The 25,541-nt window shown below is 39.4% G+C and overlaps 1 protein-coding gene across 3 annotated transcripts; it reads right to left on the bottom strand.

Moving 5' to 3' along the window:
- Positions 1-6,442: 6,442 nt before the first annotated feature.
- On the bottom strand, positions 6,443-20,163 carry ZNF800 (zinc finger protein 800). Of its 3 annotated transcripts, none has more exons than XM_057378700.1 (6): positions 20,045-20,163; positions 19,324-19,431; positions 16,936-17,031; positions 15,521-15,664; positions 11,390-13,139; positions 6,443-9,962 (listed from the first exon to the last, which is right to left on the bottom strand). In XM_057378700.1, exons 2-6 carry the CDS (start codon positions 19,382-19,384, stop codon positions 9,953-9,955), a joined length of 2,061 nt encoding a protein of 686 aa, XP_057234683.1. In that variant the 5' UTR covers positions 19,385-19,431; positions 20,045-20,163; the 3' UTR covers positions 6,443-9,952. The 3 variants fall into 3 exon arrangements, with proteins under 3 accessions (XP_057234683.1, XP_057234674.1, XP_057234693.1); XM_057378691.1 differs by having other exon boundaries at positions 19,324-19,434; XM_057378710.1 differs by having other exon boundaries at positions 6,443-9,966; positions 19,324-19,434.
- Between the last annotated feature and the right edge of the window lie 5,378 nt (positions 20,164-25,541).

A 25,541-nucleotide genomic window follows, 5' to 3' on the forward strand; every position in this document is an offset into this window, starting at 1 on the left:
CATCTGCAGCAAAGCCATCATTTCATATAAAGATTAAACTGTGTGCATTGTGTGGATCCAATCAGACACCAAGGGCTGCAGAATGATGGAACATACAAATGGGTCCACACACAATTGACTGGCACCCACACATTAAATCATGTATCTCCTGAAGAGATCTAATTTGACTGTGTACAAACAGAACAACTAAGCTCACTGCATATGTCTTATTTAGTATACATAAATATCTCTTTCCAGGCAGAATTAGAAAAGGAAAATGAGGCACTCTGATGTTGCACTACTGGTTTTAGCCATCATCCAAGACACAAAACAGTCACTAAACTGTGTACTGACCTGCATATGCCTCATTATAGCTACCAACATAATATTGTATTCCCTGCAGTTACCATTCAGAATGTGATACTGAGATATTTTCCATTTTGAAGAAGAAARAAAAAAAAAAAAAACCAAACAACAATAACAACAATCACCTCAAGACAAAATAATACTCCAAAACCACACAACTGCTCATTTGGAAAACACAATAACTGCTTTTTAATTAACTTTATTCTCTTTCTTTTGGCAGAAGCTTTGTTAACTTGAAATTAGGTGATTGTCTTTAGCAAAAGTATAAAAGAAATTATATCCATTTGCAGATATGACCCATGTTTCTCCTTTCCAAGTGATAAGTCTGGGAATAGAACAGGATTCAAGGTCTGAAAACAACATGTTTATAGATGCAAAATAACATAACAATGCAGAAATTTCTATTTACGATATGTCTTCCACTATGCCCAAGATAAAGCTTCTGCATTCTAAAAGGTGGAGGTAATTTTGTGTTCACCACTTTGCTTTTTAAATATAAAGGGAAGTTAAATGAATCTTCGAGAAGGTGAAAGATATGTAAAAAGTACAATTCCTCTCGCAATAAAGTAAGGGTCTAAGTAACAAAAAGGGAGCTTAAGCGCTATTGAGCTGCACAGGTTTCTGATGCACTGATTTTGAGAGCATCTTGGCAGGTAACACCTAACCCTGCCACAATGCATTGTACCCAGCTATTTCACAGCCTTGGGCACCAAGACCAGGTGCAATCAAGCAAACCTTAAAGTCTTCATCCTCACAAACATTATTCAAGAATTTCAAATGCCACGACCCACAATCTGCTAACAGAAATCACAATAACTCTGTGTCTTGACTATGACTTGACTAAGGCCAGCCTTTGCACAGTCACCTCACTTTTCGAATGCCCACGTTTCCCTACGGAGGTGCTGTCAGCAAGGGGCTGTGCTAGAGAAGGTGCGGGTTTGCCCGGTGCCAGTCCTGTCCAGGTCTCTCCCGCTGCCTGTCCCGATCCCTGTCCAAGTCTGTCCCGATCCCTGTCCCAGTCTCTCCCGCTGCCTGTCCCGATCCCTGTCCAGGTCTGTCCCGCTGCCTGTCCCGATCCCTGTCCCGGTCTCTCCCGCTGTCTGTCCCGATCCCTGTCCCGGTCTCTCCCGCTGCCTGTCCCGATCCCTGTCCCGGTCTCTCCCGATCCCTGTCCCGATCCCTGCTGCCATCTCGCGGCCCCGCACAGCACCGCACACCGAATCGCTCGGGAGTCCGCTACAGGGAAGGGAAACATCGGAGAGGCTTTTCTTCAAAACAGTTCCGAATCAAACTGAAATCACTGATTTCCATTCGCTCCTCTGAATGACAGAGCAGCAGCAGCTCAGGCGGCGGGTGACTGCCCATCTCACCCTTTCCATCCCAGAAAAGGACCAAGGTGGGCCCCAGGCAATGTTGGATTTCCTTGGTGCCGACTCCCCACCAATATTCAGACTCCCTCCTCAAAAGCCATGGCAGATCTGAAAAACCTTACTCCTCACCAACCCTGCGCTGCCCCCACAGCAAGATTTTCTGCTGCTCTGCTTGCATTCACCACTCCAAGTGAGATTTCTTCTGGGCTCAGGGTCTTCTGACTCCTCTTCYGAAGTATCCCTGGTCCAGGGAGATATCCCAGGGATAATCCCAGGGAAGAGGATTTGGCATTATGGCAGTGTACACTCACAGCCTAATAATAACCATAGCCCTACTGCYCTTCCTGTCCACACTAAACACTTGCCCAAAGCATTTCACTCTTTATACCAAGGCAAAGACAAAATCTGTTTTTTAAGGCAGTGAATGCCATAGGAATTACCTTGTTCCTCTCACATGCATTTAGTGTAAGGCAGTTYAAACAAATACATCAGCCTCAAGTGCTTTCGTGAGTCTTGCCATAGTTACCTTGTTGCTCTGAATAATTTTATTTATTGATTCATTTATTTTTGCTCCAAAGTTAGAAAGTGTAGCTCCAAAGGTAACAAGCCCCTTTGGAGCAGAGAAATCAGGATTTCCTAATGATTTGAATTTAGTTACATGCTACCATTCAACCTCTCCGAACAACAATTTAATGACTAAGGAGAAAACAATCCAAGGGCAAATCTCAAATGAAAAAAAGGTAAAAAAGAAAAAACAACACAAGAGAAAAATAAACACTTCACTTCTAATTCAGGCACACAGAAACAGTGAGAAAATAGGGCTGGACAGGGCCTGAAGTTCTCAAGCCATTTATCAGGTGCCTAGTGCAGGGAGAGAAATATTACTTCTGGCAACTGTTCTCTAATCTATTTTTAAAGATATAAATATAAAAGGATCCACATTGTTCCTGCCTGGATCTCTTCCTGCTCTGCCTTGTCCTTTTCAAAATCCCTCTAGAAGACTCCATAAGCAAATTCTGAACTCTGAATTCTCAAACTCTGTTTGGATCATTTCACCCTCCAGAAAACAAAAAAAACACTCACCAAACACTATCAAATGCCAAGTGTTTTGAAAGCAGCTTTCAAAACAGAAACAAACAAAAAATTCTACTTCAAAAAATTAGGTGTTTAAAGAAGGTAACATAATAAGCACATAGAAAATAAATCAGCATAACTCAAACACAGCCCAACAGTAAAATACTAGAAATTGAACTGGGAACTACACAGGTTGGAATGTGGAAAATATGGAAAGTGTGGAATGGAAACATAAAAATGACAGCAAGCACCTTCCACAAGGGAAGCGACTTTTTATGAAAGAGTAAGAGAACTGTCTTGTAGYGAATGTAGCTATCAAGGCTACAGTTTTATTCTTTCCTCCTTTAACAGCTCCTCACTCACATATTAAGCCTTACCCCTCAAAAACTGTTTAAAAATATATTAGGAACTGTACTACTTTTGGATTATATTGCCCTGCATTATACTGTTGTAGGCAAACAATCTACTGAGATGAGAAAATTAGCTCTAAGACATAAAAATGGGTTTTTTTCTGCTTTTCAAGATGCAGAAATATCATAGCCCATTACCAGTTYTGTTTTGAAGCCAAGAATGCTAATATTTTGCTCGCCATTTCCTAMCACCATGGGTCAGTCCACAGCTGTGCAGGCACTCAGAGTTTCAAAGGCATCCTCCATGCTTCTTAGTACATTCCTCCAAGATGAAATTTCTTTCTGAAATACWCACTCAAAACATAACCAAGTACCTGACTCTGCATTGCTGCGATCAGTTATTTGCCTTAACATTTACAGAGATAAAACAAGGAAAACAAACATGCTATCACTGCACCCAGATATGGTCACCRTAAACTGAAAGACAGTTCACTGAAAACAAAAACTTGAAAATGACTCTTTGAAGTGGAATATCTCCAGTATCACCTTGAATAACAGAAAAGCAAATTTCTGAAGTTAAAACCATGAAATAATGATAATTAAACTGTAACTCAAAATAGGAAATGCCAGAGGAAATACAATTYATGAGATGTTTGCATGTTGTTATACTGCAAAAAAAAACTGACTTGCACAAATTGAACCAATTCCAGCCTGAGCTTCAGGACATTATTGACACTTAAGAAAATAGCCCCTTCAATCTTTTCAGTGTCTAAGATCACTTTTACAATGCCTAATTTGTTAGAAGTTTCAAGCATATTTCCAGCTGCAAGCAATTCTCTGTTATGGATCTGCAATATCCAACAGTTGGCTTCAGTTTCYAGTAATGACACTGCAGTCAAAACTCTGCAAGATGTTTGTGTATCTACCCAAGGCATCCAATGTTCTGAAATCATCAACACAATACATTTAAAATAAATCAATGACCTCAACAGGATCCAGGTACTTTGTCAATGCTAAAAAGAGTTAATCTCTTCATCAAGTAAAAAAAAAAAAAAAAAAAAATCCAACAAACATTTTGTAAGGAAAAAAACACCTAAGGAAAAAAACTACCTACCAAACTATACCTAAACCAAACACAAAAAACCCCTCAAAAAAACCAAMCCACCAAAACAAAACAAGAAACAAACAAAAATGCTCATGATGTTCCCAAGACATCCTGAATCATGGACCATAGGAAGAATTATGCCAGATTCCTACAGTACTGCCTTGGCAGCAATATCACATGAGCCAAGGCATTTCCCTCAGAAGGGTATTTGCAGGAGTCATGGCTTTACAAGAAGTGACTCTAGCTTTAGACACCAAGGGGAGAGAAGAGGGTAGTCAGTGCTTATCACCAAAAGTGCCCCTGGACAGGCAGTTTCCTATTTTGTCTCAAAATGTCTCCTTACAATAGCTCTGTCCCCAAGCAGTGAGGACACAGGTAATGTATAGGCTACATTCATAATAAACAAAAAAAACCCAAACCAGACTCTGGCTCCCCGCGAGACAACTGCTGCCACTGCCCTCAGCAAGCAGAATCAAGAAGGACACTTCCACTGTTCCTTCCCTAAGGATAATTAGACATTAACAGCTGGTAGATGCCTCCAGGCTGTTGGGCACACTTGGGAAGAAGGAAGCCTGTGGTAACATTTAATGGGCTTCTAAGAGAAGCAAGAAACTTGCAGCAAAATGAAAATCTGCAGCCACAGTGGAAGTGTCCCTGACAAACCTCGAGAGACAGCACAGAGTTGGTTGAAACCAGAAAGACCCTGAGCATCTGCCCATACCAGAAAGAATGACAGCCACATACAAAGAGGGCAGAAGGAGATTAGTTGGGTTTTTTGTTTTTTTTTTTTTTTTAATTTAAACTGGCAGATTTTGTTCTAATACAAGATATTATTACTCTACTTTAATATTTTGTTCTAATAGCACAAAATTGTTATTTCAGATTCGATGGCTGCAGTTGTAGTCATTTGAAACAAAAYGTGGGACAGTTTCACCTCTAGGCTCTGGTCAGCCCCATCATTTAAAGATGGGTGCATATATCTCAGTCTCGTTATTTAAATTCTCCCCACACAGCCCGTCAACATACTCTCAATTTTCTTTTCTAAACCGATGTACTACACATGCAAAATTAAATCCATGTCCACATACCAGCAATATAATCCTTACTCATGCACCATACCCTTATCCATTGTCATGTCCCACATACACACAGAAAAWATTATGAAGTAGCACAGAGCACTGTACCGTATGCAAATGTTCCCTGAGAGAGCAAATGGCAATATTTATGTACAATGATTTAATAAAAAAGACCAAAGCCACTTACAATCTATTCAGTTCTGAGAAAGTTCACAAAGTCATGCACCTTGTTTTCTCATTTACACTAATGGTATACAAGTACTCTGAAACAGCACAGACACCTGACCCTAAGCCTTGTGAACCCAGCCACCACCCAATCTACTAAACTGAACTATCAGTTTGACACCATGCAGAGAAATGTCTCACTAAATTTGTAAAGCCATTACCACTTCTACATATGAGATGGACTACTGATCTCACTATCTGCCAATATCATGTCTTTTTGATGGAAAATGCAGTTTTACACATTTGAAGGACAAGTGTCCATTTTAGGTCTGTTCATTCTTAGGTAGTTTTTTCTTCAAAGACAGAAGCAGCAGTTAAAATKTAGATGTATGTTATGAAGGAAACTGATTACAATTCACATATCTATTGCAGTCTAAGATTCACCCCACCTGACTTGCCAAAGACAGTGACTTCAAACAGTCCCTTTGTTTGCTGCAGAAAGTCACAAGCTGAGAACTGTAAAACCACAACATCCTGGAGATGAAAACATCTGAGCAACAATGTGAAAAAAATGTAAGCACATGTACACATAAGATCTGCTGCAAACCACCAAACTGCTCTGCCAGGAGCTCACTGAACTCTTTCAGATAACATCAACAGCTGTGGAACATCATCAAAGCAGACTGTTTAGTCCCTAATAAAGGAGCTGAMTCCCAGGCTCAAAGCACATAAGTAATGTGAAAGAGCAAATCCAGCTCAGCCAAGAGAGCTGAACCAGCCAGCACTGCAAAGGCTTATGCTGAGAAGACACACCAGGTACATCCAAGATGCCTCAGATGAAAAAGAGAGGAAAGAAATCAAGCAAAAAAAAACGAACAAAAAACCAAAAAAAAAAACCCAAAAAAACCCAAAAAACACCAGTATTATCAGATGCTAACAAATTTAATGCAGTGAATTATTGACTCAGAACCTCAACCCTACCTATAACGGAGGCAAAACCACCATAAAATCTACTTTTGGAGAGTAACATTAGAGCAAGATGAAAAAGCACATTCTCRTCACCCATCCAGACTTCTAAACAACCACGACAGTACTGCTCCTGGCAATAGTGAAACAATACTCTGTTTCATCTGTTTTGCAGAAAAATGTATTTGATCTATGTGTTATCAAAGGCTCAGGTAGTCTTCTTTGCCACTAAATCTTCTTGAGTCAAAGATACTGTTTCCTCATTTGAGATTTTATTTCAATAATAGTAAGTATACAACACTTCTATTRAGATTACCAGTATCTCTCAATACCCAAAGGGACGAATGAACACAATCATAACTTTTCAAATTACATTCCACTTTGTGTCTATGGAATTATTGCTTTAAGACTGTAACTGATGAATACTGTGAAGCAAGCTCCCTAAAACAGGAATCTAAAGCATATTCTACATCATTCACTTCCTCTCTGATGCCCTTTTCACGATGAGTAGAGAACCTTTATACCCAGCCAGCAGTCCCTCTTGCAAGCCCCTCCATTACTACAAACCCCAGCTTCTCCATCAATAAATCAYTGATGGCCCATACTTCTCTACCCCTCATCCTCCAAGCAACACAGTGGTCTGCCTTTGTGGTTAACAACTGCTCTATTAATACCACTATTCATCAAAAGAGAATTATAGGTAAATACCTACCCACAGTTCTTTCAACCACCACTCAAAACTGGCCTCATTTTCAAAGCACATGACCAGCCCAAATCCTTCACASAGTAGATTTAAGTTCAAGAGAATTCAATCAAAAACAAAGGGTACTAATGACCATCAACTATCTAAGCTACAGATTTCTTGATTCTCCTATAAAACTGAGACCAAGCACTACAAGGATTTCAAGCCCTGGAATCTAACATTTCAGATAGCAAAGACGAGTAAAACATAAAACTAGAAACCAYTCCAAAAATAATTAAAAAAATAAAAACAGGAAGACCAGACATGCTCAGCTGAGACACGCACCAGCATATTAGACTTTAGCAAGCCTGGTGCCAGCAGTATCAGTGAGATTCCCCTGTTGGTAAAATAMGAGTTCATGTCCCTGAAAGCTAGCCCCTCTAAGCCTTAGCATAAGAAGACATGTATAATTTTAAAAAGTCAAGACAGACTTGCATACAGAATGCTTAGGTCTTCCCAAAAGTTTTCTGTAAAATATCTCACATTCATCCTAAATAAAAAATTCTTTTAACAAGACTCTTTAATTCTGGAAGTTCATGAAAGAGACTACATTCATCTTTGGCTAGTCTCACTGAAACAAGCCAAATCAATGTGCCACATCAATGATGTGAGACTGCATCTTAATTAAAAACTCATCCAATGTGATGTAAGCAGAAAGCATACCTTYGAAATAGGAGTAACTTCATCTTCACATATTTCAAAATGCAGRTTACACACTTACCCAGAACAGACAGCAGAAACCACAAGAATAAATTGAGAAATGAAAAACTATTCTATCCCTACACTTGCATTTTAATTTCTCATTCTTAATCTGCAGGCACTCAGGAACATAAAATGCACTTACATTARCAGCCTAATGTCTTTTTTTACAAAAGAATAAACAATGGTTATGGCAGTTCTTTTTTATATCCAATCATGAAAACAAGGAACCTTCAGCAGCCATCAATGTTATTTCCAGTGGAAAACTAGGTAATCCAGCRTTCCTCAGTTAAGGAAGAGATTCCTTTACAAGGAACAAAAGGCTAGTATCAACAGTGTTTTCTAAAAATACAGCAAGAGTTGAGGACCAGTGTGAAGTGTTCACTCCCCAACTGCCAAATTTTTAATTAAAAAAAAAACATTTATTACAACAGAATATTACAAACAACTAGCTTCAATGATCAACAAATAAAACTTTACAAAATGCAAACAGTGTAATTTCCATTTGTGGAGTGACWGATATCCCAAGTTTACAAACACAACATCCTTTTGTTTATGCCCACTTAAAAATAATTTCCAGTCTGCTTTATTTTCCATCAAATACAGTACATTTATCCAAACAAAAGCATGTACATTCAATATAGAACATTTTGAGCAAAGCTACAATCTTAGTTCCCATTCACAGTATTTTTAGTGCAATGCACTAACAGGGCCAAATAATTCTCTATCCATAAAAGCATTTTTACTCCTGATCTTGAGATCAACATTTAGATATATTTTATACAAAAAAGTATATATGAACACGAGGCACCTCCCTAAGTAAGGGAGTGAACCGATATAAAAAACATGGTATTTCTTCTGATGTACAATACCTTTCAAAYTGTAGCAATTTGACACAAATCACTAAAAAGTCTTTTCTAAAAGGTAAAAAAATAAAAAACAAACAAACAAAACCAACAAAAAAACCCAAAACAAAACCCATGGACGCATGAAACCTGCCAAGAACTTCATAAAGGTAGGCATGCAACTGTTTTACTATACTCTTAATTAAAAGGTTAAAAAAAGGTATCTAAAACATTTTCCAATAACACAAAGTCAAGTGCTACCCATAGTGGTCACTTACGATTTTGAGAGAAAATATATTTTGAGTTTCTCCAGAACTGTCCTCCCTTTTTATTAATATTTAACGAAATAAGCTAACATTATAAAGGGTTGTGCACAGATTGTCTATAATAACATCAGCAAATATTCACTACCTTCATATTAACATTAGTGTGTTGATCTTTCAAAAATAAACTGAAAAAATAAACTGCAACTATCATTAAAGTGCTTGTGTATAAACTTTTTTTAAAAAATTAAAGAATAGAGGAATGTGGATATTCTAGTAAACTTCCTAGATGTTTACAAAATTTTTTTTTATGAACCACATATGGAAACAAAATGGAGGTCTTTGAAGCAGCTTCAGCARAGTGAAGTTCAGAATGTCCCAGAACTGGGAAATTAGTCAATATGAACAAACTGAATTTATGACAAATACTAAAAATTAGTAAAACTCAACCAATAAACACTACATTGTTTGATCTTATACATTCATTTGTAATAAATTTAAAACAGTATACAACACAACATTTATGAAAGTAGGATATCACATCAAAGTTTGAGCTGTCCATCAATTAGCACTACCAAGGAGGACCAGTATGCATGATGAGCTTTCTGAAGATGATTTCCTAAATGAGGGAAAAAAACCTTCTTCCAAAGCTGCTGTTCATTAACTTGTCTCTGGTGTACTCTTTTTTAATTTCAGAAAGTTTGTTCTATACTGTGTCAAACTACAACTGCATAGTGATAACTGCTAATTTAGAAGTGTGTGCATTTTCTCAATTACTTCAGTGTTTTGGGAAGTAGCACTGACCCACAAGAAGTCAGAATGGTTAATAATATAGTAAGAAAAGAACAGCTTATGAAAATATTTCCTCCTTATAGTACCATTATCAAAATTAGCAGTTCCAACAACAAACTAAAGTCTTTTTCATTCAAATGAACTTCGTACTTTCCGAACATCACTTGAACCTATCTGAAGAGAAATGGGAATAAATTAATACTTTGAGTTTACCCATAGAATTCTGTTTTAAACTTCACAACATAAATAATTTATAAGGCTAAATTTTTAATTCTTATTTAAAATGCAGAAATCACTCCCCCTCTAAAATTCAGCACAAATCAGTTCATTTTTGAAGGTCTGTCTAATTTGGCCAGGATTTGTTATAAAGTCACAAAAGCACCACATCACGATTTAACATAACTGGGTAGTTATTCACTGTGAAAGCTGAACTCAAATCAAATCACTTCCTGGAAAATAGCATTTCATTGTTGCAATATAAAACAAGGCACATATACTTAGTTTTCTTTTTACCAAATATGCTTGAAAGATTATTCTGAATCAGGATGTTAAAATCTCCTACAAGTATCACTACAGTCTTTCTTCATTAYGCTTTTGTACAATGCCCAACCTTCAGGCATCAACTGGTCATTCTGAAGTACAAACTGACAGGATACAAATATTTTCTTTTTTAAAAGGTCCTCTAGAAACAGGCCACCTTTAACGTGCAGGCTATGGAAAACAGCATAATTACAAATACAACCCCTCCAAGTGTAAAAAGTTCCCAGAGTACCACATAAGCCAAAGTACATAAAATTCTTGGCCAGACTTCAATAGAAACTGCTTAAAACAAAAAGTTTGATAAGACTTGAACAGTTTTTAAAAATAAATGACCACAAGTAAGTCTCCAAACCTGAGCTTATATAAATAAGCATTAAAAGAACGAAATCCTAAATTTTATAATTTCAAAAGTGTTTGCAGGCACCTAACCTGTGATTTTAAATCAAAGCAACTAAGTGACCAAATWACATTAAAAAAAACTGTTCTATGCACATTTGTTGACAGTATGTAGCAATACACATTAAAATAAAACTTAAAATTCACAAATGCTAATCCCAGTAAGTTTTTAAAGATTTTTCTGTTATCACCTTTTATTTTAGTACTTTTAGTACTTCTTCAAGTGGTCACAGCAAAGTTAATTAAATGAGTTAAATTATTCAAACTGAAAAAATAACTGCTAATTTAAAAATTACTATTTAAAAAGTGTATGTATATTAGCTTGATTACAACAGGTGCTTTAAGACAGTTTAAAGAGTTGATTCAGTAGTTTAATCTATATTCCATCTTCCTACAATGACAAATTTAGATTTTAACTCTTTTCCAAAATGCTAAAAACAAAATATAAGAAACAAATTTGACATCTACTTTTGCATTTAAGCCACTAAACCATAAAATCTATGGGAAAATATGTTTTCGATAACACATCAACAAGAGCAAAAGAAATGCACTGGTATTGTTGGGTTTTTTTTAAAACAAAACAAAACTAAACTAAACAAAACTAAACTGAACAAAAAGACAACAAAAAACAAAAGACAAAACACTTTTTCTTTTTCCTCACCAGACAACAGCTTTAGATCTTGTACTTCTGCCTTTGGTTTTACTTTCTTCAGGTGAATGAGATACATTTGCTTTGTGGGTTTTCTTATGATGTTCTAGAAAAGCTTTTCTGGCAAATGTTTTCCCACATTTATTGCATCGGTGCAGAGAAAAGTTTTTTGTCACTTTTACTTCAATGCCAACATCAGCTCCTTCATACTTTTTATTGGGAGAATTAGAGGCGACATCCTGTTTTGAACCAATGTGTTTTGTTTCATCCCTCTGAGAGCCTCTTTTTGTCACCTTATTTAGAACAAGATCAATTGGCTTCTTTATTGCTCTTATTTCTAAACTTGCAGTTATTTTCCCAAGGTAGCGTGGTGACTTTTTATGAACCACAGTTATGTGTCTTATCACATCACGCTTGCGACGCGTTTCGTAAGAGCAGAGTGGACACCTGTAGTATTTAACATAAATATTATTTCCATCTGTGTGTAATTCAATGTGTTTTGTTAAATTCTGTTTAGAAGTAAACTGGCGCTTACAGAGTTTACAGTAAAGCTGCTTGAAGTCAAAGCCAGCTGAAAGTTTTGGCTTTCTGGTTTTCTGCTGGCCACCTGCAGCAGATGCATTGGTTGATTTAGGGGTTGATTTAGAGGCTGATTTGCAGGTTGATTTAGTGGTTGATTTAGAAGTTGATTTAGGGTTTTCAGGGTCCTGTTTAACCTTATTTTTCTGTGCTGACGGTGTGTTCTTTTTCTCATTTGAATGATTTGTTCCCTTTAATTCATTCTGTGGAGAAAGCACAATGGAAGGGGATGAAGGTTCTACAGAATCTGCTGGTTCAACTCTTATTTCAGTGCCATTGGCAGTATTGTTGGGTCCTTTCTCTCTTTTAGAGTTCTTTCCAGAAAGTGTTATCTTGTGAACAATTTGCATATGCCTTTTCAGCATTATTTGTGAACTATATTTTCTCTTGCACAGAAGGCATTTGCATGCACTTAAATTGTATTCAGTCTTTGAAGACGACTTTTGTTTTCTGGTCTTTAAAGATTTTTTAGCAGAAGCTGTATCCAAGAACAAAGGTTGCCCAGGCTTTGTAGCTATATCAGGAGTAATGGAATCCCTTCTTAATCCTCTATGAACTTCATCAAAATGCCTCCTTACATTGGCTTTTGTAGCAAATGATTTATAACACACAGGACAACTTCTACCTAGTGTTAGGAGAACATTCTTATTTCGTCCTTTTGCAGAGCACTGGTTTGGTTTCTTTTTTGTTTCTATGTACTTCTTTAGCTCTTCCATCTTTTTTTTGTGTACTTTTCGAATGTGCCGGCGTACACTGCGTCTTGAATGAAATTCTTTCCTACAGAGGCAACAAATCAACTGGTGGCCATAATCAGAATTATCCAGAGAGTCCAAGTCAGGATTTACTTCTGGTGGCTGCTCTTCAGGCGTAGATACCACCTTGTTTATAACAGGATCAGCAGGAGGTAATTCTACAGTTTCCCCAGCTGGGACTGGGGCTGAAACAGTCTTGGGTTGCTCTGTGCTGGGTTCCTGTATCTGTACTGGAGCTTGATCAGGGGTATGGCTACTTTCTGTGTTCTCATCTGAGCTATCAGTCCTTGACACATACTGAAATACAGCATTTTGATTCGTTTCTATAGGTTCCAATGTAATTACATATTCTTGCTTATCTACCCTTGGATAGATTGCTTCAAGGAGGTCATTTATGGCTTGACTCTGCTTATCTTTTGTATTTGGGAGGTCTGTGAAAAGAGGAAAAGGTATTTTTTAATGATTTGGTAATCTTCCATTATTGAAATTTCAAAGTAGCTTTTAACCACTCTGTGAATTCAGTCTCAGAATTTCCACAAATCCTGCATTTTTTCTCTCTGAACACTCAAAGGCTTTGAGTAATCATAACAAGTGGCCTTGTTATTAAAAGCCAACATCGGAAATAATCCTCCCAGCATGCTGATGTGAAAGCCACCTGAACTAAAAATTTGTATGACTTGAATTAAGCTGGTCTTTAAAAAACTGTATCAATTGCAAAAATAACATCATTTGACTGAGCAGGTGTGCAACTAAGCCTGAAGTATCATTAGAAACCAATTTTCCTACTGTGGGACACAGGGACTCTCAATAAAGGAACCTAATTCTGGAATTAGCTCTYCTCTATGAATTCTGAACAATCCTTACCAAAGAATGAAACATCTGTGTAACCTGAGCATTCAATGAAGATATAAGTAGATAGTATTTTAGATGCCTCAGTATTATTCTCTAAATGACAAATTAGTTCAGTGGTCTAGTTCCCAGTGTGATACTCAATGCATCTGCACTGGCACAACTATGAGGCCAGGATCCTACAGCAAAAGGGTGAGGCATGGAGATGACACACTTCAAATTATTGTGGATAATTTTAAAGATGCGAGTCCTGGTAACAGCTAAGTAAAAACCCAACTTAATTAGAGTTAATCCTTCCACACACCAAGCAATACATGAAAAGTATCAGTACAAGAAATATGCTGTTTTGTTGCTCTAAACCCATTTTTAAACACTGAATTTTTAACAGCTTTTGCAGTCAGTTTCAAATGGGCCTTTCAATATAGTTTTTACCAAGAGTAAATAGTCCTTCCTATTTTATAACATCTTTTAAGACTACTTTGAGACTATACTGAATGCATGTCAAAAAAGTAACTCGGGAATAGTCTTTAGAATTTTTCACCATGGGGTGCTGAATTTCTATTCCTGCCTCTTGTTCACTACCTTTTATTTATTGAAAAAAGCTTCCACTTAGTTCAATAACTATTCTCAATTTTACATACAGCACAAATATTTACACAGTTTTATTCAGAGAATGTAGTATTATTCCCTTTATTTGGACTTCTCATAGTCAACAGTGGAAGTTATTTTATTTGTATGTTACTTGTATGTTATTTTATATAACATGAAAGTTAATTGGAAAGTTAAATGAAGGTTAGAATGTCAGGAGCTGGATATGAAGTCTTTCCTCAGGGTAATTTTACTTTGCTTAGAAACTATTGCATCTACGTCAGATGCACTTCCAACCTTGCTTTGAAACTACAAGTCAYTCCTTTTCACAGAGAAGCTGTGACTATCTTACCAGCCAAGCAAGCTCATTCAAGCTTTCTTGGCCAGTAACAGTTCCTTTTCACCTTCTCCTAGCTGACATCATGTGCAAAAAGAACCAATGTATATCTCTGTTTGTTTTTAACTTTTGAAATATTGAGACAGGAAGGCATTAATCAGGAAAGAAAAATCCTCACTGCAACTAYGCTGATCTAGTAAAGAGATCAAGATAATTAGAAAGCTTTACAAAAGCTGACACATTTCCAAATTAATCAATCTTACTCAGATCAACCGAAAATCATCACTGGAATGAGATTTCAATAAATTTATTCTTCCATAAAAATARTTCTTGATTTTTTCTTCATCATTTAAGTTACTTCTTTTAATAAGTAAGTTTATTTTCTATAACAAAGATGTTGGGATAGGCATGATTGCATAGAATATGTTAAAGCAGCATAAGGTGAAGTAAAGCAGGGGAAAAAGCAGTATTCAAGCACAGATCCCTRAAGAAAAGGGTGAACTTTTAGTCTGTGTTTCATACTGATTAAGAACAAAAGACTGCATCCACGACAAAAGCACTATAAGGACTTCCTCAGTACAGGAGAATATTAAGGATATTAACCCAGGTCACTTCACAGGATTAGCTGAAGTCTATCAGAGCTATGATGGCCCAAAATTGAAATACCCTGTTAGAGCCACTGTTTTCTGTGAGAATAATTTCCCAGTCCTTTGACATACTTTTGGTATCTTTCACAGCAAGGAAGGACACATAGGAAGAAAAAATGGAAGAAGGACTAGGAAGTGTTAAGAGTGACTTTTAATTAGAAGGCCAGATGTATAAACTAGCTATCTAATTATGGTATTGGCATGGGTCTCAGTTATTAATTCATATAAAGTCAGTGCTGTAGCCTCTTCAATAACATAAAAGTGATCTACATATGTTACTACAGGAATTTATTTCCACCTCTTTTTTTTTGCATTTTTGTTTCAGATGTGTTTGTAAATTAGAAGTTTTTCAATTTCACATAGTTTATTAAATATTTCAAATAAGACTTACTATCATCCATCTGAAGACTGGGAGGACAATAAAACTTTTTATGAGTAATTAAATTTGGTAATCCTCTGAAGAGACTCCGACACAATTTACACTCAAAAATGGTRTCCACATCTTTTAACAAGATATGTTTAAGTTGTTTCGTTCCTGTAATAAAAAAAATATTACACTTAAGGAAGGTTTTCTGTTCATCTTAATTCATCTCATTCCATGAAAGTGGAAACACTCTAGACCATTAATTATTATAACAGCATTTTATCTTTTATGAATGCTACTTCATTTGCACTGTAAGTTTATGATACATACTCCAAGTTTCCCTATGAACACAAGAATGAAAAAAAAAACCCTAAACGATTAGTCACATTACAGTCTACAGAGCAAATGCAGTGATTTTCAACAAAAATTAACACCTAATGTTAGGAAAGAGTTCTTACTACAGTATTTGATTGTTGAAATACAATTGCCCAACAAGAAAAAATAAGCACCTTGAGCATTTAAAGACGGTAGTGTTTTTTCTTTAGGATTATCCAACAGTGCTAAGAAAACAAGACATATGCAGCCATTTGACATAGAAATGGCTCCTATTAAGACAAAAAACTAAAGCATAAAAGAAAGCAAAGAGAATAACTAACAGGTCAAGAAACGTTACTACAGGTCAAGAAATGTTACTACTAATGTTACTACATTTGACCCAAGTCCAAGATCATCACACTTACGGAAGAGAGCAGAAACATAGGTATACTTTCAGCCTAATAAAAGGACTATCTATACAATTTAAATGAGAAAGTTCTCTATTAAAACGTACGAGAGTGTGATAAAATAAGCCTGATTTCCAGACCATTATACACTGTATACAAAGACAGTTAGATCTAGCATTGCTGATGCATTCCAGCTGCAGTCATTTTTTTACACTTCAAATTTACTCCATTTCTCATCTCACGAAAATAATGAATGTAATGCCTAAAATTAGCCAGATTACTAAATGATGAATACTTACCCACTCCAAATAAGAGCACCAATTAACCAAACTCAGCTGATTTATCTAACTTGATTTTTCTTAGAATTTAATAAATCAAAACTAATCAAACAAGCAAAAATATAATTAAACTGGACCATGAATAAATAATAATAAACACCTGTGGAACAACAGCAAGACATTCCTCAAGCTGAAATACAATTGTCTGTCACCTCATCACACATAGTGTGATGCTGTTTTTGAAAGACAACTGTACAGCAGGATCTGTATCTTCATTACTTTCTATGAAAACTCTTATTAAAAGGAACATCTAATTCAAAAAAATCTACATGTATTTTGCAAATATATATAAAGTCAGGTGCTGGTTATTTTAATATATTGAATAAATGTAAGTCTTTTAACAAGGTAATGAATTTCGTAAGAGTCAGGCATGGTTTCATACCTGATCGAAAACACTCAATGATTTGTTGAATACCAGATTTTGATGTCTGCAGAGGCTGCTGCAATAATGGAGGATCACCAGGTTCCAACAGATGCACTGAAATAAATAAAAGGATAATAAGCCATTAGAAAACAYTCAGGTGATTTCTACAAGTTAGGAATTTTCCACATATATAGTAAGCCAGCTAAAAAGAACAGCCAGGACTACAGTGAAAGTAGCCTTACTCAAAAATTTTCATCCATATWGAATCAAAAAACAGTCTGAATTTTCTGAATACGGAATTTTCCAGCCATGCTACCTTCTGATAACTTGCTGTCATTAAAAAAAAAGGTGTATTCAAAGCTACATGTAACAAACACAGAAACTTATATAAAACCAAATTAACTCACTACAAATGTCCATCGATCAAAGTAATTCTCCAGAACAAACTACTTGACTCCCAACTTTAAAATCAAACCAGATGTACAAAAAAGCATTACCAAATACTGTATTACCAGGATTACCAAATACTTCACAGCATACTRTATGACTTCAACGTTGCCAGTATGCACCTAAACACTGAACCCAAATTTAAAGTAGCAATGATCAGAAAAAAAGCACAAGCATAACTACACAGTATACACAAAAAAAACCTGTAATAGTATTTTTAATCAAGAAAATTACATTCAATAAACTCTTCAGGGTCAAGTATACTGCTGAGGGAATACTTTATTTCTGATGTTTCATTCCACATCATATTGTTTGCAAAAGCTATTGAAACTAAAACATATATTATTCAGGATTTTTATTCATTCCAACATGCAGTATTTATGCATATAAAAATGGATAGCATTCCATTGATGTATATTGATATGGCAATCAAGCTTTGCTAGAGGCAATCCCAAATTTACAGGAATAAGAGCATTTATTGAAGCATGTGTTTGCAAAATCATTAGTTAGGTCTTCTTTTACATTTCTTATTGACTAAACAGTTAGCCTCCTACTTCATAATCTGTCTCCCACCTTATCCATTTGGTTTGATTTTAACCCCATTTAAAGGTTTTCATTTCTAAATGAAGTACTGAGCATCTCTAAGAAATTTATTTTTTATAAAGGCCAGTAGAGGCATAGTATAAAACAATATATTTAGAGATATTAAGTGCAAAAAGACTAAAAAAAAGTTGACAGGGAAGTTGAGCTAAAAGATAAAAGGTTATAAATAAATTCTAGCTTAACATAGCATCAGAAAGAAAAGCACAGTAAAAAAGGACAACAGATTGWACACTCCACCCAACTATGCTGGCCCCATAATATACTATTATATATACAAATATGTAACAACCATGACAAATCAGCTAATCATTTGGGGATCTCTAACACAATGACATATTGTATTTTAAGAGCCTACTCCCTACACTACCAAAAAAAAAAAATTTTGGTTTGTATACAGCCTCTAATATGCAGGTACAACACCTACTGACATCAAGAAGAGTARCATAGGTGAAGCAGACCTAACATATCACTGTTCACTTGTCGGGCAAGGAAAGTACTTTCATTTTTTTCAAACAACTCAAAAYCATTCCATCAACAACACAAGGAAATGTTTATATAAACTGAATAGTACCTACTGTCAAATTACATTTCATTAAAGGAGCATAATGGAAGTCACCATGCTCACACATTCATCTGCTAATTCCCCAAACTGATACCTTTCTCCTCAAAACAAAAGAGAAATCACCCAAATAACACCTTTCTTTCAAAAACAGAAGTGAAAGCACCCAAATAAACGCCATTAACAAGACAAAAAGGAACAAAATTGCCTTTAAAAGTAACAATTGTAAGAGGAGGCAAAAAAATTTCAAAAGCATTTAGCAGGTTGACTGAACCTTTAGAGAATTCATTACAGGTTTCACTGATGGCATCTTTCACATCACTCAGCCATAGAATGTAAAGAGTTGTTCTAGGACTTGGTGGGGTTTTTCTCCTCTGAAAAAAAGAACTTCAACTTCATCAGAGTTCACCAGAGAAGACACAGAATAAAAGTATAAATAACAAATGCAAATGATTGCCACGAACATCATTTTACAAAAATGCCTCCTAATACTGCACTTTTTGGAAACAAAAAAAGGGCAGTTCTATACAACTTCTTGCCTTCCTCTGCTCACTGAATACAATGCCTATGTRGTGGCCTGAGGATTATTCAACATCCTGCAGGAACTAAAAAATTCTCTTCCGGAAATTACTTTAAAGGGACAGTTCAAGGATACAAAAAAAGCATTTCCAAACAAAATTCAGAAACTTTTTATACTTAGACCTGACACCAATGATATACAATCGCAACCCTCACAGCAGTTTCTACAAGCTTTTATTGAAGGAGAGATGCAAAAAGCGTATCACACACCACTGTACCTGCTTCACAGCATCCATGGTGATGGTGGTCAGTCTGACAACACTTGTCCCTTAGAGGCATTTTCCGTGCGCACGACCTACTTTCCTTCTACATCCAGCAGCTCGTTTCTGCTAAAATAAGCAAATTAGCTGTCACCGCCGAAGCACAACCGGCTAAGGAGCGCGTCAACCCCGCACACCCATTTCCTACGGCGGCACGGCCGGGCAGGCCGGAGGCAGCGGCACCCCTGGCGCAGGAGAAAGTTCCCATTGTTTTCTGCAGGTCTCACGACGCCCTCTGCAACGGCCGGAGCGAGCACGGCCCCGCTGTCGCCCCGCCGCCACCTGCGCCTGGGCCGCCGGGCAGAGCCCCCGCCGCCGCCCTCCCCACGGAGCCCGGCCCGGCCGCGCCGCCCCGCGCCCCCTTCGACGGCGGCCCCGCCGCGCACCGTCCCCACCTCGCAGCCTCGTCGCGCAGCCCCCCGACGGGACGGTGTGCCTGGGCTCCCTCGGGGAGCGGGGAAAGCCGCGTCCCCGACAGCCCGGGGCTGCAGCGCGCCCGTGGCCGGGCCGGGCGCTCCCGCGGCGCTGCCGGAGCCACAGCCGGAGCCGGAGCCGGAGCGGGGCGCGCCCGCCACGCGCAGCCCGAGCGGGAGGGGCGCACGGCCGCAGGTGACAGCGAGCGCCGACGCCGGGACGGGGCGGGCGCGACGGGAGGGAGGGTGCCGCGGGCCGGCCCTACCTGGAGAGGACGCGCGGCTTCTCCTTCCCCGAATTAAACTTTATTCGCCCCTGTCCCGCCAGAGCGGCGGCCGCTGACCCCGGAGCCGGATGGGCACGGGGGCAGGAAGTGACTGCGGTCCTGGCGGCGAGCGCCCGCCCAGTGCGCAGGCGCCGCGCTCGCCGCTCCCCGGCCCGGCCGCACAGGTGCCGGGCGGCGGCCGCGGGACGGGACGGGATGGACGGGATGGGCTGGGGGCGGCCGGGCCCGCGGGGCTGTGGCGGGACGCGGGACGAGCCCCGGGCGGGCTGAGGCACAGCCCCGCCGCAGGACCGACCCGCCGGGCGGAGCGCGCGGCAGGAACCGGCGCCGTCTTTGTCCCGGCGGGGAGAAAGGCCCGCGCTGACCGCCGCGCACACCCGCGATGCGCAGCGCTGCCATGAGGCACCGRTGCCYGGAGASCGGAGTGAGCAGCCAGCATCCCTRGGGGTGGCATTTGTGCGCTCTAGCWGCTTGGTCTGCGCTGTTACAGTGTAAAAAAGTATGAAACAACTCACCGTTTGTTCTAATAGACCTACCAAGGAAAAGGACAGGTAAATACTTTGAACGCCTGAAGGAAAAACTCGTGTTCKGAAGGAATTGTGTGATCTCTGTTCCAAATATCGCCCACAGGACGCTGGTGCAGGGCAGTAGTGGCAGGGCAACGGGTGTCTGCAGATTCGTTTCCGCAACAGCTTGCTTAGTCCTCTGCTCTCTTATTGCACTTCTGTAAGCAGCTCATGTGGTTGAAAAGGTAATACTTGACTTTTCCCAAATAAAAGGATAACATTTGGTCTTCATTTACTTAAGAAAAGCTTCTGCCATTGAAGAAAACCTTCTGCCATTGAAGAAAAATCTGTAAGGAAATGTCCAGAATAAGCACATAATTACGGGGGAAAATGCTAAGTGATGCTACTAACAGAGAAACAATCTGCCAAGCTCTGGCTCGTAATAGCATCACTTAATGGAGATAGGACTCATTTCAGACAAAGTTCCAAGTCACATTACAGTCTGTGGGAGAGTAAGATGTCTCACACTTTCTTAGATCAGACATGGAGCAAGCATACTATCTGTGGCCATAMACTTGTGCACTGTAATGTCTTCTTTTAAAATACGGATATTGATTTAATAAGTCTTTTTCCAAAGCAGCATGAGGCCAAATTCAAACTCCATCAGTTACATTTGGATTTTGGTTAATAAACTGGAAACACCTTAAGTGTCAGAGAACACTTCAAATAGCTGGGTTCCAAATAGCATCTGCRCTCTGAAGTGCAGCAGAAGTCAGTTGAAACCTTTTGTCAGACAACCAAACACAGGGCTTTGTGTGTGTCCAGAGGTGCTTCCACCTTGAGCTTAGCTCCATCCTGAACTCTGCTGTGTTTTAGACGCACAGTAGAAGAGGCTCAATCTGCGCCAGCCATGCAGCTGCTTTCAGCCCATGTACAGAACACTTGGGTGAAACTGGGTCTGGGGTGACAGGAATGTCAGGGGTTATCAAAGACTGAAATACTACAGTTAATTACTTAAACATTTTCATGACSAACTTTCTGCATATTWTAGCAAAACTATACAAAAGCTGCAGAGCAAGCCACTAAAACCCTGAATGGGACCCTGGCTACAGTGCTCACTGCCCGCTGATCAAAGATAAGATTCAGAACAACTCAGAGCTGGAGAGAATGACCCGTTGACAAAGGGATCACGCTTAGCACCTTTGGGTGGAGACCGTCCCCCCAGGGCTATCAGCTGCCAGGCCAGCACAGACCCTCACATCAAAGGGTGATGAGGGGAGAAGAGAGGCATTGGGTGTGCCTGTGGTCAGAGGCACAGAAACGCCCCTGCTCTGCTGTGCAAAGGAGCTCGCTCAGCTGTGGGGCCCTGCGCCCCGGGACAAGGTGATCCACGTGGGCAGTCGAGGGGCTCTCATGGCCCAAAGACCCCCAAAGGGGTCTCCAGACCCTACACCAGAGATGATGCCACAAATTCACAGTGTTGCAAAGGACAGTGTCAAACCGAGACCCCTGAAGGGGTGACACGTGGGCGTTCCCAGCTGGCCCAAAACGTTTATTAATGCACTGGATTCTGTACTCTTTGGCGTGGTGGCAGCGGCCGGAARGGTGACATGTTTCCATCTAACCCCTGTCACCTTCTCCCTGTCCCCCTGGCTCGGCCCCCCCTTTCCCATGCACACTCTTTTCTATTTCTTTCTTCTCTCTTTCTTTCTTTCTCTTTGCCTCTTTTACTATCAAATAAAGCATATCCATTTTTTGACATCGACATTTAATCTCGTTTGGTTTTAATCTCGTTTTGGGGATATTTTGAACCTTTTCTYGTTCAGTCTGCTTTTTTCACACACTTAGTTTACTCTGCTTTTCTGTACTTAAATCGGATCGTAACAGGGTTGAMAAAGTGCAAGGAACACAGCTGTCAGCTCTAGTTCTGCACAACTTGTTTAACTTGCCYAAGAAGTATCAGACTTACAGAATTAACATTCCCCACCTCCCAGGAGATGTGGGAATCRGGCTCAAAGATGATCTTACATTCTCACTGATGCCACTGTTCTACAAATGTTGAAATAATAGTTAGAGCAGCCTTTGCATCTTGGAAATTTTCTATGAACACTGCTAGCTTTTGTCACCAATATAATTTTATTGAGTGATCAAAAACTGAGAAAGGAAGAATCAACCCGCAAATGACAAACCAGCAATGGAAATTTAGAATCTTTTGGTTATATTTGTGTTTCTGGGTTTAGCTACACTCAGTAGGATATTTTTCCTTCCTCTAATCCAATGAAAGTTTCTCTTTTGCAGCTTATGGCTTAGATTGTGCTTGTGCGTCCAGGTTTTGGTAGTGGGTGTCCTATAAGTGTGGCTTCTCTGAGAAGTTGCTGGAAGTTTCCCTCATGTCACAGAGCTAATGCCAGCCAGCTCCAAGACAGACCCACCAAGGCTGAGCTAGACAGCGATGGTAGTAAAACCACTATGATAACATATTTAGGAAAGAAAAACAAGTTGCTGCACTGAAGTAATTGTGGCCAGAGAAGAGAGGAGTGAGAATATGCGACAGAAACAGCCCTGCAGAACCAAAGTCAGTGAAGGAAGATGAGGAGGAGGTGCTCTGGGCACCAGAGCTGAGCTTGCCCTGCAGCCCCTGGTGAGGCAGCTGTGCCCCTGAGCCCAGGGAGGGCCATCGGGGAGCAGAGGTTCACCTGCAGCCTGGGGAGAACCCCACACCAGAGCAGGTGGATGCCCAAAGAGGCTGTGACCCTGTGSRAAGCTCACACGGGAGCAGGGCTCCACCTGTAGCCTGTGGAGAGAGGAGCCCATGCTAGGGCAGGTTTGCTGGCAGGATTTGTRWTCCCATGGGGGACCCAGGCTGGAGCAGTTCATGAAGAACTGCAGCTTGTAGGAAGTACTCATGTTGGAAGCRCTCCTTTCCCTGAGGAGGAAGCAGCAGAAGAAATAAGGTGATGAACTGGCCATAACAATAACCACCTGCGCACCACAGCTGGGGAGGAAGTAGAGATTTGAGAATAAAGGAAATCCTGGGAAGGAGGGAGAAGTAGGGGAAATGTGTTTTTAAGATTCATTTTACTTCTGTAAAATTGTCCTACTCTGATTTTGATTATGTTCACTTAATTTTTCCAAGCTGGGTCTGTTTTGCCCGTGACAGGGACAGATCTCTCCCCATCTTTATGTCAACTCATGAGACTTCATTCTATTTTTCCTTCCCAGTCCAATTGAGGAGGGGAGGGATTGAGCAGCTTTAGAGGGCAACTGGCATCCAGTTCTTGTCCTCTTCCTATTCACCTCCAAAAAAGTTACTTCCTCCTCCCTATTCAGTGAAGCATTGGGATTATGTCCTCTCAGTGTTCTCATGATAAAGAATCTGAGATCCTTTWGCCACTTATGTCACACGCTCCAATCCCTAGACCATCGTGGTTACCTTCTTCTGGATGCTTTTCATCTTCTGTCTCTTGCATACTTAGGAGCCCAAACTGGACACAGGTATTGCGAATGTGGCCTTGCAAATAGCAAGTAGAGGAGAAAAACCATTTTCCATCACCCCCTGGCTGTAGGCTCATTGATGCGGCATAAMATAGTGGTTAGTCTTAATTACCCCAAAGCTGCAGTGTTGATCTTCATTTCAGTTTTTTAACTGGCACCCGCAGGTTCTTTTTGYGGAGCTGCTGTCTCATTAGCCAGTCCTCAGCCTATACTATTGCATGGGGGTTTTTGCTCTGGGTGCAACACTTTGTCCTGTCAGGACTTTGTCCAGCTTGTTCAGCAACCCTGTCCTCCAGTATGGCAGATACTCTCGGGTTTGAGCAACTCATTTCATCATGTAAGACAATGACATGGGTTATACAAATTCTTTCCTACAGCCTTYCATCTCTCAGTTTTAGAAATTCCTACTAATGTCAAGTTCTACACTGCTATGTTTTTTTGGAGGGGGAAATGCATATTTTTGGAGCATGGCCAAACAGCAACTGAAATATTTTTCTGTCTTAAATGCATTTTCATAACTTTTCTGTTCCACACTTAAGGAAGACCAGAAAAAATGGGCCCTTTTGCGTGCATGSCACGTAACTTAGCTTACCTTGTAACCTGTTTGTGGGTAGAAGAACCTAATCTATATATTGCTGCATTTAACTACTCCTCATGTGGTTTATACTGTAGCTAAGTAGTGACGTGGCAAACAACCCCACCCAAGCTTTAACCAGTCAGATAGCCAGCCATGTGCAAAGTGTCTCTGGTACTGATAAAAGCTGCCAGCACGGAGCACGCAGTTCCGCCTGACCTAGCAGAAGGTGCCTTCAGGAAGGTGCTTGCAGAGTGGAATCCTTTCAGCCAGTGACTGACCATTGCATATGAGAAATTTGGAYCAGGGTAGCAAAGATCCCAGGAAAGCTCACTTCACAACACGCTGCTGCAGTTGTTCATCCAAGAGGTTAAACTGGAACTTGGATCCATTTAAGTTTTATTGTGTAAAAAAGAACAGGCGCATTATGTTTCCTGACTTCAGAAAATGAAATATTCCTCTGTAAAATATGAACAATAATTGGAATTTATATTAACTTTCTTCATGTCTTTTATAGATAAGATCCAATGAAAATGAAAAAGATTTTTAGAACAATGAGTAATTTCTTCATACAATCCATAATTAGCTTGTATCCAGGAAACAGGGAATTCATAGCAAAACCAGATACAATGTAAAATGTATTGTATTTCCATATAATAAAGATAAGGATGAAAATCCTTTTGATCCATTTCATGTAAATTCTAGGCATAAAATATGTTGTTAGGGGAGAGGGTTTGAGTTTAGCTTTCACTCTCTGGCTAATGTTCTCAACATAACCAGCAGACTTGAAGCAGAATCTTTATTTATTCATTGCCTTTTAGATGATGGGGAGGTGGTGAGAAGTTTTGGACTAAGATTTCTGTTACAACTTGATGATCAAMTCCTTTTTTATTGTTTCTCA

This window comes from Malurus melanocephalus, unplaced genomic scaffold (genome assembly GCF_030028575.1).
Source record: "Malurus melanocephalus ecotype Western Australia unplaced genomic scaffold, MMel_1.1 scaffold_11, whole genome shotgun sequence".
Taxonomy (NCBI): Eukaryota; Metazoa; Chordata; class Aves; order Passeriformes; family Maluridae; genus Malurus; species Malurus melanocephalus.